General features: G+C 46.7%; 1 protein-coding gene across 2 annotated transcripts in view; it reads left to right on the plus strand.

The window, feature by feature from the left end:
• Positions 1 to 17,782, plus strand: part of ABCC3 (ATP binding cassette subfamily C member 3) — a 131,607-nt gene that overhangs the window by 13,457 nt on the left and 100,368 nt on the right. For both annotated transcript variants that reach the window (XM_053297974.1, XM_053297976.1), the window contains exon 2: positions 11,151 to 11,327. In XM_053297974.1, coding sequence (XP_053153949.1) covers positions 11,151 to 11,327 — 177 coding nt within the window. The remainder of the gene's footprint in view (positions 1 to 11,150; positions 11,328 to 17,782) is intronic.

Below are 17,782 nucleotides of genomic sequence, written 5' to 3' on the forward strand. Positions count from 1 at the left end.
CTTGGAAATCTTGACTTTCTTTTTTCTAGCTCTTCTGATTTAGAAGATGGTGATAATCATAATAGTTGGCATTTCTATTAAATTTTCAAACATTATAAGCACTTCACGTGTAGTCTCTTGTTATCCTTATAACCACTTTGTAATGTAAGTGTGGGTGCTGCTCCCCCCATATTGCAGCTGAGGCTGGGAGGAAGTGGATTGCCTAAGGCCACCTAGTGAATTCATGGCAGAGGTGTGATTTGAACCAAAGAAGTCCACATTTGTAACTTGGTCTCTTAGCCACAACCTCACACCAGCTCTCAGAACAGGTTTTAACATTTGTGGGACAGTGCCCAATGTCACTTCTGAAGTAAGGTGGGGAGGTTCAGAAGGATATCAAGTGGCTAGGGAGGGAGGCACCAGCAGTTTTCATAGTTCTTTGCCCATCCCTGTGAGTAACAGAATCAAAAAGAACGTTGAAAGCTACGAAAAGCTGTTTGATTTCCATGTTTTACACAGGTTGCGAAGTCCATCTTTTCTTGGCACAAAATTTAAGATACATTGGTGCAGATATTTTTGCACAGAGTACACACACACAGCTTTGCTTAAGTCCTTGCAGCCAAAATTACTTCATTCTATTGGTCTGTACTGGCTGATTTCACACCCTTCAAAGCCTCCTCTTAAGGCTCCGTATACAATTTGTTTAATGTTGGTACATGAAACTGAAGCTTAAAAGACCAAGCTTGCCACTTGGATCACTTTGTGTGCTGCATAACGGTTGTATACTCCATTGTCGAATACCCCAGAGTGGCCCTTTGGTTTGCAGTGTTGGCGAGGTACCAAGTCAGTCTGTCTAGCTGGCCTGATGAGTCTGTCACCTGCCAGGTGGGCTGATGTTCCAAGCAGTGTTGAAGCTTCTTGTCAACCATTCTCTTGGGGTGAGGCAGGATGCCCTACTATATTGCGATTGAGCCTGTCTGCCAGATGGAGACAGGGGAATTATAGGAGTAGACAGTGCTTATTTTGTGCCAGTTTTCCAAGCTTCGTAGCCACAAATAGGAAGGAGCCTTCCCTGACTCCCTTGGGTTTAATACAGGTCTGTGGTTCAGTCATTCCAGTCAGTCTATACAATAGAATGCAAGGAGACAGGGTGTTTTTGCCCAACAAGCTGAGATGGATAGTGGAATTTCAGACATAACAGGATTCATAAAGTCCTGCAATGCCACAATACTGTGGGTGGGGGCGGGGGGCAGGGGGAGCAAACAGACAGACCTTATAAATACATAAAATCTGTTTTGGCTTCTGCCAGTCTGTCTTCACTCCTCAGTTAGGGCTAAGACCCTAATCCAGCAAGAGAGATCTTTGCACGTTGAGCAGCCTTCACCATGAGCTGGTGATGAAGATGCTGATGACACGTGGTGATCTGTGTTGTGATCTACTCATTTGATTCCTATTGAATTGGCTGAATGTATCTTTTAAAAATATGAATGGGGATCTGCATTCTCATGTAAGGCCACCAGTTGCTGCACGTGACTAGGTCTTGATGAGGATCAGAGGTTCTCATTGTGCAACATTTAAGTGAGCAGGAGTTTTGCTGCTGGCTTCAGGAGGCACAAGAGTTCCCCCTGTGCCATTCAAAGTGCAAAGTGGTGGTGGTAAATGTGAGCATTGCTTCTTGTGCTATAGCAGCATCTTAAAATGTGGTAATCTGTGTAGTGACTATTCTGTAGCAAACTAATTCAGGTGCATAATCCAGGCCATGGATTACACCACCACCCCACACATATGATTTGTGTTCATGCTTGAAATTTTTAGCAATATCGTAGAGACAAAACATGCTGTGAGAGCCAGCTAATCCACATGAAAAGTTGCTGAATGCATAGAGCTCTTGTCATGCTATTCAAGCTGTGTTCCTATGCAGCCATGTTATGAAAAGCCACTCTAATTTTGCATCACCTTTATGGATTTTGCAAATAGTACCTAGTGTGAATGCCCATAGTGTGGTTTTATATGCATACAATATTTGTTAATCATAAAATGTGTTTGCATTGCATTATGTGGTTCTTTTTCTTCCTGAACTGAATTGGGACTTCAGTTGGAGTAATATGAATATGCGGGGTCAGAACTTGTTTTCAAACTTTGTGCCCTGTGTTGGGATTCTGATAAGATTCTGCTCCATGTGGGGGAGGGGGTGGGCCCGTTCCTTCTCACTTTGAAATAATAGCAAGTGCTGTGGTATTGACTCCGGCTGCTTTATAGTCTGAAGTGTGCATGCGTGCACATACACCTATTTTAGAAAAGGTTTAGTAGTTTGACTTTGTTTTTGCAGTAACCTCAAACCTTTGCCTTTGACAAGCTAGACTATTGCAATACAATTCCAGATGCTGAGATAAAATGTCCTTGCTGGTGACTTGCAGCAGTTTTCTTTGTGTGCAGAATTACTGGAAAGAAAGTAGTTCAGTGGCTGGCATTTAGAGATCAATGGAGCATGTGTAAGGACGAGTATATCTTCTTTTCAGGTCTACTGTGTCTTACTCTAAAATGTGAGGGCTTCTGAAAATTAACACTCTGCTCCTAAGCAGAGTTACTAGTATTTTTGGGGATTTTTAAAAAAATTAACTAGTGGTTGTACATTAAACTTGGTTAGAAGCATGTTCGCTGCGGAAACTCTTTGATCTCTTTTTAAACTTTAAAACATATAGAGGTCATTCACACAATCAAAAACTGTGTTCTACCCAGGTTTGTGAGCTGTGTGTGCTCCCAATTTTTGGTTGTATGGAAGCAAGGTAGGAGGAAAACCTGGGTAGAAGTGATTGTGTAGAAACAAGGTAGGAAGAAAAGCTACCCAAATTTTCCTCTTACCTTACTTCCACAGAACCAAAAATTGGGAGCACACACTGCTCCCAAACCCAGGCAATATACACAGGTTTTTATTGTGTGAATGACCTCATATCCTGTTTTGTCTTATTGAAATAATTCAAAGCATATGTAAAAGAACAAATATTAAGAGAAAATAAAATAAAATTGGCAACAGTGACCATCAAAGACATCTCATCAGTCAATTGGAGAATTTTGGGGGGGGGGAATGCCTCTCTTAGGATGTGCACCAACCGGTTCAGCGCCTCCTAAGGGAAGTCCTGAACAAGCTCGAGTGCCCACGGCTGAACTGGTTCAGTGGGTCAGGGAGCAGTTCCCTTAAAAAGCAGGTAAGCAGGTCCTTACCTGCTCCTGCCCTGGCCCACTGCTTTTCTGGGCACAGCGCCTGCTCTACAAAAGTCCATGCACAGCTGCAGCGCTGCTCCCTGCAGCCTGTGCATGGCATCGTGATGCACATGGCCGCTGCACGTAGGCTGCAGGGAGCAGTGCCGGAGCTGCATGCAGCCTGTTGTAGAGCAAATGCTGCACCAGGAAAAGCAGTGGGACAGTGCAGGAGCAAGTAAGGATCTGCTTTTAAAGGGAACTGCTCCCTGTCCTTGCCTGTGGCTGCCAAAAAGATCTCTAAAAAGAGCTGGGTCTTATCTTTAGGGCTGAAAGAGTACAAAATAGGGGGCTTAATTAACCATCCTAGAGAGAGTACTCCATGGTGTTATTGCTGAAAAAGCCCTTCTCCTGTGCAACAAATAGCCTTGACTCAGAGCATCTTATAGGAGGGAACTATTCACGTGTCACCCTCCCCCCACTTCCAGAGGAGTCTGTGGGCTTCCCTGTAAAACCTTTTCTTTAGATCTCTGGTAGATTAAAATGCTGCCGCCACCACCCCTTTATTGGCAGAGCCTGAACCCCCTGAGCTTGGAGTGGACTGTCCCAGGGAAAACTCTTTTAACTTTAGTAACAAGTAACGTGTGGGGAACTTTGTTCCATGTGCGTAGCTGGCAAGTGGTCCATGGAAACTGGTTTTGCACCAAAGGAGCACACCTTCCTCTCAAAGTTAACCAAACAGTCTGTGAGACTTTAGAAGAAGAAAAAACAAGAAAACTTTTTATTAAAATTACTACAGTCTAGTTTCGTCTGAGGCTTTTAGCTTTTTAGATACACTTAAAAATGTTTAATTTGGTTACACAGGAATGCTTCGATACGCCTTTCTGACACTAAGGCGGCATACTTAGATATCTTAGTTACCTAGTTGCAAAGAACAGTTATTTAGGGAAATGCGAAGCACACACAGAGAAATATGAATTCCTATGTACAGTCTGACTAAACAAACTGTTCCCTATGCTGGGTTCCCGAAGTCAGAGCCCTGGCTTCCTGTCCTTAAGCTCACCAAACGCTTGATGAGAATCAAGCCTACACAGATGAGAATCAAGCCTACAGAGCTCTCACCCTGAGAGATTATCTGTCGTAAACCTGTCAGGCTAATCTTGAGCTATGTATCAGCCGACGGAGAGTGAAGCAGAGAAAGGGTCAAAAGGAGACAGAGCCAAGCAGTAAGCAACTTCCAAAAACCAAAGCCAGTCTGAGTCGTCGCCATATGCAGTCAGTCAAACCAAGTCAAAGCTGAAATCCACAAGCAGGGTACCAACGATCCTAAGTCAAAAGCACAGTGAAAACAAACAGGAACACAGCTGGGCCGCTCACCAAAGCCCGACGTTCCTACCAGCAATGTGAGTGAGGTGAAGCCATCTTAAATTGGCTGAAGCCAGGTTTTCTCAATCCTGGGTCTCTGAGTCAGCAGTTCTTCTTGTTAGTCGAGCCGTTCTGCACATGTGCCTCATTATCTCCTCCTGTCTCTTTGACTGATGCTGTTCTATAGCTGAGATCGGCTGTGCTTCCCCCAGAGTGGCTGACGTACTAAGCTCTGTTTCTATTTCAACATCCCGTGCATTGGTCCTGCTTGCCTCTGCAACTTCTTGCCTTTGAGATTGCTGCACTCCCTTCTCCTCTGCTGTCACAGTGCCTATTTCTTTCTCATGCTAGCCCGCACTCTTTGTCCAGACTTCCTTTCTTGTTCCCAGAATTCCCCCTGCAGCTCTCTTATCCCGCCTACCTGGTTGACTGATTGGTTGAGCCCTGGAGTTCACCAGCCTGTCAGTCAAGACAAGGGTTCACTTCTTGTTAACTCTTTAGAGGGTGGAGAGACTGGTCACTACATCCTGGTAGCCCCTGACCAAACTTCATTTAGCAACGGCATCCAGAGCAGGGCATTGGATGTTGAATGGAGTGCATTAACCAAATGTTTCCAGCTCATTTTGTAGAGGTCTCTGCTTCAGAATAACTGTATTCTGTATTATTAATAACTACAGTCCATAAGGAAGGTTTATGTCAGCCTCAATTCGTCTTGTGACTCTTCTTCTGTCTTTCTGTCTTGGCTCATCTCTCTCTCTCTCTCTCTCTCATATATCCCTTTTTCTGATGCAGTCTTTCAGCAGTTGTAATAAACTTGGTGTGTGTCAACAGCATGGAATATATTAACCTTGACTATTGTGTGAATGTCTGTTCACATACTGCTTGTGCAAATAACCAACCACATAGATAAAGGACTGAAGGGAAATGGTTGTGTTTCTTGTTTTGTTTTTTGGAGTCTGCTTTCTGCTTTTGTTTGAAAAGAAAAGTCTTGATTTTTGATACGATTGCTCAGCTAAATACTCTGAATTAAACTTACTTTGTTGTGTTTTGGCTTAGCAATGAAATGTTCTTCAGGCCTTTTAGCTGTTTGAAGTGAATCCCTTAAGCTGGGCCACCGGAGATGATAGCTCTTTCTCTTCCCCCACCCTGCAAGTGTGAGTGGCCATGAATTACAGAGAGTGCATACATCTGCCTGATTACCTCTTGAGTCTGTACCTTTTCTAGCCAAGGGTCTGCTATGGTATTGTGGCAGATAGTATTATTGTGATCCAAGGTGGTACTTTGTCTTCTGCATCTGCTCACATACACACAGTTTATGCATCAGAAATATCCCACACATGAGTATTGTTCATATGCTGCTCTTTCTGCTAAGATGCTATCTGCCTAAGTGGCTTCCTTGTGTTCTTGCCTCTTGATGGGCTGCTTCTTGGAATTCATACTGGGGGCCATCCCAAGACTCATGGCTCCCAGCTTATGACCTTCTCACACTTAAGTGGCTTCCTTGCTATGTGTTGCACTGTCATCTTTAGAAGGAATTGAGATAGAGTGGGTTCACACATTTATTTATTTATTGTTGCATTTATATACCGCCTTTCGTTAAAAGACAACCCCAAGGCGGGGTTCAAATTCAAACCGTACATGCTTGCCACTGCAAAAAAGGCAACTTTCTTGACAGCATTTCTGTGGCCATTTACTGAAAGAAATGCCATGTGTTGTTGGGAAGGATATTTCTTTCTTTTGAGAATGTATGAGCTGAACACATAGAGCAAAGCCTGATGTTTGGCAGAACTGCTGGAGCCCTGGAAATGTGCAGATGGCCTACTTCCGGTCTCGGGAAGGACATGCCAAGGTTGGGCATGTTGTACAAACCCATCCATCTCAGCATATTTTATCCTACTTGTGGTATGCCCCCCGCCTTCAAATCTTGGTTATAGATGTTGGGTTCCATAACACAAGTAAGGTAGAATAAACTGATATTGGTGGGTTCGTATGACACACTCAATCTCAGCATGTCCTTCCCAAGACCAGAAGTAGGGCATGCACGTGTTCTCTGGGATCTGGCAGCTCCACCAAACCTCAGGTTCAGTGCTAGATGTGAAGACAGCAATACTTGAACCACTTGCTATTTGGGAAAGGCTATTCTCAGAAAGACTTCTTAACCAGGATCAACTATAGAGCACATATTTCACTAGTTCTTCATCAGCCACATTGGTAACCAATCTTTTTCTGGACAAAATGCTGATTGTTACATTTAAGGTCTTATATGGCTTGTGGCCTTGCTACCTGGGAAAAAATACCTGAAGGACCACCTTCAGCCACATAAGCCTGCCTGAACTACAGTCTTCATCAGAGATCCAAGTCCCACCACCATCTGAAGCAGAGCAGGTGACAGCTGGAGAGAAGGCTTTCTCGGACATGGCACATCACATTGGGGATGCCCTCCTCAGAAAAAGCTCACCTGATGGTGCCCACTGATACGTTTTTGGCATCAGGCAAAGACTTTTATGTACTCAGGCATTCCTGCATGTGAAATAGCTCATTGAATTGTTCTTGTTTTAATGTTCGACTGGTTTATTGAATGGTGATGCTGCTGTGTTTATGTTGATTGATTTAGTGATTGAATTTTATTTCCTTGTTCTTTCAACTACACATTGCTGAAGGGGTACGTTATGCTGAAGGTCAGCTCATACATTCTCAAAAGAAAGAAATATCCTTCCCAACAACACATGGCATTTCTTTCAGTAAATGGCCACAGAAATGCTGTCAAGAAAGTTGCCTTTTTTGCAGTGGCAAGCATGTACGGTTTGAATTCATCGCTGTTTGTGTGGTACACTCGCTTATTTCTTGTGATAAGCAATTTCATGTTCTTCATCTGCTTCTATAACTTCATTTTACTTTGTTATGATTAATGGGCAGAATGCATTAAAAACATACTGCGTCTGCATCGCAGTGTAGGAAAGTATTACTTCTTAAAGGTTAAGAGTGGGGGAAAGACATGCTCCAGTATTGTTTGTGCACTCTGTGCTTAAAAAAAGGAAAACAAGTTAAGATAATGTGCCAAGAAAAGTCTTCCCCACAACCACTAGAAAACCTGCCACTCCTCTGGCTTTGTGTGTCATCAGGCAATGCCCACACACTTTCAAGCAAAGATTTGCATCTGGAAGGGCTAGAATCTTGCTTCATTGTTTTTAAATGAAGGGGTTCAGGTCAATTAAGACCTTCATTCTCCCACACACCCGCACACACACAGTGGAATTTTCAGGAAGTCAGAATTCTGTGCCCATTCAACATTAAGCACTCTTTCTGCACTCACATTTGTAGTAATTGGCTTGGGTAAAATCTCTCCACCCCATGCACCTTCAGTGAAACTTCCAAAGGTAGGCTGCAGTGAGTGATGACACTTCTAATCTGCCACCTCTGTACTACAAGTGGAAATTCTCATCATATCAGAGGTGGAAATACGGGAGAACAGGTAACACACACAGTGCTGTAGGTTCCATTTGGAATTACACAGCTGGACAAGTTTCCTCTTGTTTCCTTGTGTGGCTTAATATCTGCATGAAACTGCTGGGAGATGTCCATCAATATCTAGATGACACCCAACTTGCTTTATCTTTTTTCATCTAATCCTGGAAGAGGAGAAGAAGAGCTACTGAACTGGTGTCTGGAGTTAATTATGGAGACTGGATGTAACTTTACTGTGCTGCTGGGTGATCAGGTGCCGGCTGTGGTCAGGAGTGCTTTTGCAAAGTTTGGCTAGGGTGCCAGCTGCCCCCTTTCCTGGAGAAGGTAGATCTGGCCACTGTTACAAATGCCTTGGTTGCATCTAGGCTGAACTGTTGCAGTGGGCTGTATGTGACACTGCCTTTGAAAAGTGAATAGGAACTGCAGCTGGCACAAAATGCTACAATCAGAATGCTGAAATCTCAGCATGGATCATGAGATTTTGTTGCTCTACACTCAGCTTCCTGGTTCATTTCCAAACCCAGTGCAAAGTGCTGATTATTATTTTTTTAAACCCTATACAGTTGGATCAGGTTATTTAAAGGGCCACCTTCTGGGACCTGCACACTGGTTGAAATTATCAGTGGAGGCCATGCTTTGAAACTCTTTCTCTGCCCTTCTTTGGGTTCTCATTTGGTGCCCGCTTTGCAGGTGTTTGATGTTTTGCTTATTTTTTGTTTGTGTTTTATCATATATACTGACTTCTTTTATTGCTTGTTTTATTGTGATGTTTTTAATGCTGTATGCTGCTTCCAAGGCTGTAGGGCAGAAAAATGGCCTAAACATATACATGAATAAATACCTATACAATGAAATAATTATATATGGAAGAGGCTTATCCAAAGCATGGGTTGTGTTATTTTTGTTTTTCATTTATTTATTTCTTTTGTTTTTCTTTCATTTTCATTGGATGATGTGGAAGTAAAAGAGAACTTCTCTTTAGGGCCTTGAGAGTTAAAACAGCATTCTCTTAGCTTTTCCCTTGCTCAGCTTATATAGTTACCTTCCCCTGAGCTATGGCTTCTCCCCCCTCCCCTTCCTCTGATGAATGGGCAGGGAAGGAAAGGCAAGATAAACTGGAGAAGAATATACAATTATTTGCATTATTTACAACAAAGTGAGAGTTAAGGAATTGTGCCAAAGTCTTCATGGGTTTTGAGAGGGAATTAAAGGGAATGAGAGAGGTAGTGTCATGCAGGTCTGGGAGGAGGCTCCAGGCTTAAGAGGCATCAAAGGTGGAATTATCTGAGGGAGCAGGAGACTTTCAGATGGCTGAGGGTGGTGGAGCTGGACAAGGCTGTGGCAGGCAGGATTTGTTGGGATATGGGAATGGGGGAGAGAAGGTGAGCAGGCCATGAGGGTGGGCCTGAATTCAGAGTGAGTAGCTTATGAAAGATCTGGGGCTAGACAGGAAACCAATGTAGGGATATAAGATGGAGCATCACATGGGCAAAGTGATGAGAGAGGTTTAATTATTTTGGCAGCAGGTATTGTTGAGAGGACCAATGTGAGACAGCAGAAGACCAGAGAGGAGAAGGTTGCAGTCATCAAGATACAAGATGACTAGGTCATGGGACAAGTGAATGAATGCAGTGTTTTTGCTGAGCAGGCAGAGAGGAAAGGCCATATTTTTGTAATGTATGTGGGCTTTTTAAATGTTGTAAAGGGGAGAAGCAGAATGATTTGCCAGTGAGGGCAAAAAGGAAAGCAAAGCCTGAGTGTTTGTTCAACAGGGTGTATGGTGATGAGGTTAATAGATAAGGAGAGTGACTGAAGAGAGAAGGGCTTGGAGGGAAAGATGAAAAGTTCAGTCTTGATTGGATTGACTCACATAATATACAGCAAGCCTCATGTCATTGGGAAGCCATTGGAAATAATGGGAGTAGCAGTGGGAGCAGAGGCGTAACTAGGGAAAATGGCGCCCGGGGCAAGCACTGAAATGGCACCCCCCCGTGCCCCCCCACCCCCCAACATACTACATTATACTTAGGTTTTTCCTCACAAGCGCCCGCCACCGCCGCCAAGCCAGGCCACTGACTGGCCGCCAGGCGCCAGCAAAGCAATGGGGGGGCGTGGGCGGCGTGGAAGGGACCGCTCGTGGGGGAGGGGGCACCGACGCGCTCCCTTGACTGCTGCAGCGCTGCTGCACTGAGCAGGAAACATTTGTATTAACAAAAAAAAAATTTTTTAAAAAAATTTTTTTGTCATGGCGGCGCCCCCCACATGACAAGAAAAGATGGCGCCCGGGGCACATGCCCCCCCTGCCCCCCTATAGTTACGCCTCTGAGTGGGAGAGTGATTGTGTGCTCCTTTGTAGCCACAGGGGCACCCCACCTTCACAAGCAATGCGTGTGGGGTTTAGAGGGTCTTGGAATCAGTGAGTGCACCTGTCACTTAGACAGGCAGCTCACTGTGCAGTATGTGCGCCAGTGATCTTGAGATGACAATGTGTCCAAGTGAGGCACTTGGAGATGCTGGACTGGATGATGGGAGAAAGTTCTGGGGTGGAGAGGGAAAGCTGGATGTGTCATCTGCATATACAGTGGGTGGTACTGAAAGCCATGGGGTGTGGAGGGAGAGAATAGCAGAAGGCCAAGAACATAGTCCCAAAGGACCCCAATGGAGATGGGGAAAGCAAAAGATGAGCTTCTCTCATTGAAATAGCAATTAGACCAGTAGGAAGAGAACCAACTGAGGACAGAATAATGTAGAAAGGGCCAACTAGCACTTTTAACCAAGAATATTCTGCCCTTTGGGATTTAATGTTCCTTGAGAACACACCAATGTTCGTTTGTTCTTTCTTTCTTTGCTTTTGTGTAGCAAGTTCCATTCTGAAGTATGAAAAGGCAGAAGGTTATCAGGCAGGTTGGGTCTGAGATGAATGACTGTATTGTGTTAGATAATATGATTTGCTGCTGCAAGTTCTTGTCAAAGGACCATAAGTGCACTGGTGGCTGACTTTGCATCTCCTTTTGGAATTAAAAATGTAAAGTCATTTCAACTCTTTGGTGCTTTATGCTAGAGCTTTGGAGCAGCTTTTTTAATTAGCCAATGTCCCCCATGTATCCACTGATATTTTTCCTCTGCATTTTTTCCCTTTGCAGGATTCCAACATTACGCTGCACACAGACAGCCCAGACCTAACACCGTGTTTCCAGAATACCGTCCTGGCAGGGATCCCATGCTTCTATTTTTGGGGCGCATTGCCTTTTTATGTTTACTACTTAAAACGCAACAAACGGGGATATATTGTACTCTCTGCGCTGAGCAAATTTAAAACGGTAAGATGTTGCTCATCATAATGGGTTATATACAGCTGTGAACCTTGTATCCTTGTGAGCGGGGGGTGTGTGTGAGAGAGAGAGAGAGAGAGAGTGAGAGATGCAAACTGCAGATAACGAGACAATTCTATGCCAATAATGAGAGAGAATAGCCAGAGAGAACCTAATCATGGACTCTTTATTTAAAAGGTCACAAATTTGCATGGCTATGATGATCCACAAGTTCATTTTTGCAACACCAACACTGAAATCTTATTAATGACTAGTGATTTTAGGCCCGTTAAATAACGGGCGCTAGTAGAGTTGTGCGCTCTGGGCCCCCCGCCGCCATTCCCCCTCCCACCGCCGCCAGCCTCCATGCCATGGCTGCTCTCCCCGGCCGGGCAAGGACCCCAAAGTCTCCCCCCCCGCCTGGCTTCGGTGGCCCCGCCAGGCCTCGGCCGGCTTCCCCCGCCACCTCTTCCCCCCGCCCGGCTTCGGTGGCCAGGCCTCGGCCATGGCTCCGCCGCCGCCTCGGCCGCGCCTCGGCCAGCTTCCCCCGCCACCTCTTCCCCCCGCCCGGCTTCGGTGGCCAGGCCTCGGCCATGGCTCCGCCGCCGCCTCGGCCGCGCCTCGGCCAGTTTCCCCCACCGCCTCTTCCCTGGCTTCCCCAGCTTCGCCTCTTCCCCGGCTTCGCGGCAGCCGCTTCTGGCCTTTCCGCAGCCGGGCAAACAACCGCCCAACATGGCTGCCTGGTGCTGGCGGTCGTGTCTCCCTCGGCGTGTTCTGGGCATGCGCTCCGCGCATGCCCAGAACAGCCGAGGGAGACACGGACGCACGCCAGGCATTTGACACAGGCGCACACTTAGCCTTTTATTATAGAGGATTATTTTGCAACTAAGGCCTGTATGTGCCCCACCCCCATGGAGATGTGTGACCCCCACACAGTGGCATGTGTACCTGTGTCACACACCTTCTCTCACTGCCAGCCACCGTGCCACCACTGCTCCTCCTGCCACCCGCTACCACTTGCCGTCAGGCTTGGGGCACGTTCAGAAGCAGGGAAGCCCATTCTGTTCCTCTCTTCAGAGAGAAACGGAATGGGGACTTCCTGCTTCTGAGCATCCCCCAAGCGCAGTGACAAGCAGCAGTGGGCAGCAAGAGGAGTCAGAGCAAATAGGCAGCAGGAATAGATGGGCAGGAACTGCCCCATTGTCTTCCCTTCCATCCTCCTGCCGTCTGCCCCATTGTCTTCCCTTCAATCCCCCCCCCGCCTTCTGCCCCGGTGTCTTGCCTGCCGCCACCCCCCCGCCTTCTGCCCCGGTGTCTCGCCTGCCACCACCACCACCCCCGCCTTCTGCCCTAGAGTATCTGTGCAGTAGTTTACTTACTTTTTGGAGTTTTGTTGTGAGAATTTGTTTGGTTGTTATCCCACACTCCCTCACACTCTCTCCATCCCTCCTTTTTTTGTGTGTGGGCAGAGTGGCTGCTGTTGGCTCTCACAGTCCCGTCCCCCCCCCTTTTCTATTTTGTAGGGGAGGGGATTCTGGCAGCTGGCCTTTTCAGTGGCCTTTTTTGAGGGGAGGGGAGAATCTGGCTGCAGTTGGCCCTCGTAGTCTCAAGGTTTTTATCATTTTTAATTTGGTGGGCAAACTGGCTGCTGTTAGCCCTTGCAGTCCCCCCCTCTTTTTTTTTTTTTAAGGGAAGGGGTGTCTGTCAGAGAGTCTCCATCTCTCCTTTTTGTGTGTGTGGGCAGAGTGGCTGCTGTTGGCCCTCACAGTCCCCACTTTTTTGTAGGGGAGGGGATTCTGGCAGCTGTAGGACCTCACCATTTGTTTGTTGTTTTTTTGGAGGGGAGAGTCTTGCAGTTATTGGCCCTCAGAGTCTCTAAGGGTTTCCCCCCAGTTTTTGGTGTGAGGTCTTGCATTCCCAATCTTTGTTCCCCCCACCCCACCCCTCACTGCTTTGTGCACTCTGAAAGCACATCCATCTGTCCATCAGTCTCCATCTCTCCTGCGTCAGGTACAGTGGGCAACCAACTGCAAAATAAGTGTCACCTCCTGTCTCGCGCCTTGCCGCCATCGTCTGCCCAACCGCCACCTGTGTCTTGCGGCCATTCCTGAAGCAGGCAATTGCCACTCTTGTTTGCAAGCCATGACTCTCACTCCCCACTGCATAACTCCTTACTGCTTGTCCACTCCGCTTGCTTTACTCTCCGCCAAACTTGCCCAAGCAGCCCACCCGCAGCTGTTTTCTGGCTCCTTGCCACCGCTGTCCATTTGCAGCCGCCTTGCCCCCACACCTTCCCCAAGCAACCCGCCACCAGCCGCCCACTTCCCAAAGCGCCTAGCCGCCTTGGCGCCTAACCCAAGCACGCCACCGACAGCCGCACGCTTCCCCCAGCGGCCCACCGACAGCCGCGCGCTTCCCCCAGCGGCAACCTCGTGAGTGGTGGCTGCTGACTGTTGGCCAGCCAATCCAGAGAGCCTGCTCCACCCAGCCAATCCGCTGGGTTGCCGGGACGCATCCCCACAGAGGCACGTCTACGGGGATTAAATATATAGATGTTCCCTCCCTGAATTTCACAGCCCCAATCCTGATTCTTACCACACGTCACAGCTGTCTAACTTCACAAACAAATAAGCAGAGATTATGGCTGATGTCCAGACTAATGCTGCACTAGTGCAATGAACAAAGTTGCACACATGCAAGAAGGTTGCATAACTGCACCAGGGCTCAAAGTTGCATGTTCTCTTGCCCTCTCATTGAACTTGTACAAGCATTGTGCTTACTCAACAAGGCTAGTGGAATAAAGGCTGGCAAGCATGCTAGTGTTGCATTAGCACAGTGAGGGAAGCTATGCACACGCAAGATTTTATGGAGCTATGCAAAATTGTGGTGCTCCATACTGTTGCACAGCCACTAATCGAAGACCTTCTTTGGAACACGTACAAAGTTCCATGGCAAGGTTGCACCACTGCTGCATGGGCAGCCTGGTAAACTGAGCTTTGTGCACGCTTGGGGCCTTTCCAGGAGGTGGGGAGCGGCAGTGCTGGCCTTTTTAGCAATCTCACCGCCCCCACCTGGCTTCTGCTTAGTCGCCAATCCAGTTTGCAAGAAACCAGGTTCAATCTGGCTCAATCACGGGCCAAACCACCCCGGATCAGTTCACGATTGAGCTGCTGAACCGGCCCGGTTCAAAGCAAACCGGTTGGGCAGTGAACATGCACACCTCTATCAGTGGTTCAGTTATCAGTAGAGCATCATGTGGACAGTGACCTGTCGTCCTGTCACAGAAGTTAAACAAACAGAGGTGTGCATTAAGGAAAAATTTGAGACTGATCCCTCAGTGGTCTTGAGCCACCTGAGAATAAGATGGTCAGAAGGTGTGGAGAAACAAAGAGAACGCTCTTTGTTTCTACTCTGACATCATAGCAGCAGAAACATCAGAGTGAGCCATTGAATTGTTTCAGAAGTTGACTTCAGATCTACAAGAATTTCTGTCTTGGGACCCTAGACCTACTGTCTCAGCCCCTTTGGGGCACAAATTGAAATCTTGGCTTGACAAGGACTGTGTTAAGGCTAAGACCTCTCTTATAGCTCATTTCTAATTGTACAATGCACAAAATTGTCAGATATTTCCCCATGAACTGTATTATCAGAAAAGAAAATACAAGGAAGGGGGGGGAAGGGGGTGGGGTAGAATTCCCAAAGGGAAAGATGGTCACAGTTAATCCAGACCACTAAGTCCAATGATTTGGCCATGTTTTGGCAGATCAAAGCAGGAGGGCTTCAGTGGAATAATCCTGGGCCAGATTGTTGTGTTCCAAGTGACACCTGGGAGTCATATTTTTGATCATTGTTGAATACAGAAGAATCCGCTCAGGGCTCTCTCCTGGACCCCTGTTTGTTGGACCTCCCTGTATGGCCCACAGCCACTACCACACAAATTAAGAAGCTGGTGACCCAGATGAAGCCTGGAAAAGGTCCCAAAGGTGATTATATCCCCCTAGGTAAAGGTAAAGTGTGCCGTCGAGTTGGTGTTGACTCCTGGTGACCACAGAGCCCTGTGGTTCTTTTGGTAGAATACAGGAGGGGTTTACCATTGCCTCCTCCCACGCAGTATCTTCCTATATTGCTGCTGCCTGATATAGGTGTTTCCCATTGTCTGGGAAACATATCAGCGGGGATTCAAACCGGCAACCTTTGGCTTGGTAGTCAAGCCATTTCCCCACTGTGCAGTTAGGTGGCTTGCTATACCCCCCTAGAATTTATCAAAAACAAAATTGAATGGTGTGCCCCAGCAGTGTTGGCCCATCAAGGGTACATTGTAATCCACAGGGCCATCACGCTTAGTTCCTTCAAACAGCAGAGTGAAGCAGGGCTTCGTATTGGCTCCCTTCCTGTTTAATTATAATAGTTCAATGGTCCGGGCTCTTACTGACCCTAGCTTTCACCCTCCAAGATTGCCAGCCAATTCCTGCCCTGTTATGTGCAGATGATACTGCTATTCTCTCTTTTTTGGCAGTAGGGCTGAGGATTGCCCTTTGGGCTTTTGCTACCTATTGCTCAGAGGCAATGTTGACCATCAGTTTTTCTAAAGCTAAAGTCATGATCTTTACTAAGAGCATAACTAAACATAGATGGTAGATAAATGGCCATGACACAGAACAGGTTAGGCTACATAAATATCTGGGAGTTGTCTTCCAGGCCTCTGGCTCTTGGAGCACCCAGATTGCTGCTGCTTATTATCTATATATTTAATTCTCTTAGCCGGTGCGTGTCCTCCAGGATTTGGCGGCGGAACTCTCGCAACACGCTGTGAGAGTTCCGCGGAGTGAGGAGGATAGGGGGAAGAAAGTCCCGACGGTGGCCGGCTGGCTGGTGGGCGGAGGAGGGTGGGAGAGAAAAGTAGCAGCGGCGGGCGGGAGAGGGAAATAAAAGTGGTGGTGGGCAGGCAAGAGAAAAGTGGCGGCAGAGGGGGGAGAGAAGCCGCGGTGGCAGGTGAACGGGAGGGAGGAAAAACGGCAGCGGGTGGGTGGCGGGGTCCCTCTTGGCCACCCGCCACCTGGTGAGGCGCTGTGTGTGGGGAGGAACAGGAGGGGAGGAGGGCTGGAGAGCGCGGGGCTGGAGGGAAGGGGAAGAGAGGAGAGACCGGAGCAGGAGGAAGAGGGAGGGGGAAACAGACGGCCCAAGTATTGAATTAGTGTATCTGTAGTATTGTAAATGAATATGATGTAAACTGTATGCTGTATTGGTTTTTCTGTAACTCTGCGTTCCCCCCCTTGTTTCTGTTTGTTTTCTGGTCTCAGACTATAATAAACGTAATCTGAATCTATATTTTGTGCTGAGATACTGTGATTTCCTTTTTTTCTTTTTTCTTTTTTCTTTTCTTTTTCTTTTTTTTTTTTTGTTTTTGTTTTTTTGTTATTGGGTATCTCATCAAGGAAAAGGGAAATAAACTGACTAAATCAACTCTACCTTCCTACTCCTTTGTTTCTGTAATCCAGATTTGTTCACCATTTAATATAATAGAGCATGCATGCAATCCACCTTCTATTGAAGTCAACAACCAAATCACCATTGATTTTTAAAGGAACTGTATTGAAACAAACTACCTGTGTAGCTTACCAGCTCACAGTTTAATAAGAATTTCACAGATTTTTTTAAGCAATCCACAAAATGGTACAGTCAAAGGTAAGCCACCTTACCTCTAATTACATTAACTGAGCTGCAAGCAAGTGGACCTATGAATCTGCTTTATTGAAACTTGTGCAAACTCACTGAATGGTGTGTGTGGGGGTTACCCCACCCTACCATGCTTGATGTTCTTATCCTTGGCCTTGCCTACTGTTTATGCATTGCGAATAATTTACAAACCGTAGGCTTTTTTTAAAACATCCTTTATCTAATGCTCTGCACATGGAACAATATTATACACTCTATGTTTAAGTTAAAATGGCACCTAGGTAACATTCAAGCAGTCTGTACACCTTGGTTCTGTGATGTACAGATAATGAGAATAGGCCCTGTTGTGTTGACTCTACATTTATGGACCCCTCTGCAAATGCTAGATCTAGCCTGTGAACCAGCATGAGCTGGCCACTTCAAGCAGATGTGTGGTTGAGTAGAGTGGCACAAGATTGATCCTCCACTGTGTGATGAGCAGCTACATACCTTCTTTGAGTCAGGCTGTTGGTCTTTCTAGCCTAGAACTGACTGTCATGGCCATTGTTGCCAGAAGCCTTGTAGGGAGGAGGAGGCTTTAACATCTGCTTCCCAGAGATAGCAGCTGCTCAGTGGTGAGAGTCTGTATAGTTCCTGTCTGCTGTTGTCAGCTTGCCAGCTTGTGTGCCCCCTAATGCGTGGGGCTGTGGCTGTTGCCCTGCAGATGAGTCTGTGCGGGATTGGGGCCAGAGGGGGTAAGTCAGCAGTTCTTAAAGGTCAGTTGCCCAGATTAGCCATCTTGCTGAGCT

The sequence above is a fragment of the Hemicordylus capensis genome, chromosome 2 (assembly GCF_027244095.1).
Source record: "Hemicordylus capensis ecotype Gifberg chromosome 2, rHemCap1.1.pri, whole genome shotgun sequence".
NCBI classification, from domain to species: Eukaryota; Metazoa; Chordata; class Lepidosauria; order Squamata; family Cordylidae; genus Hemicordylus; species Hemicordylus capensis.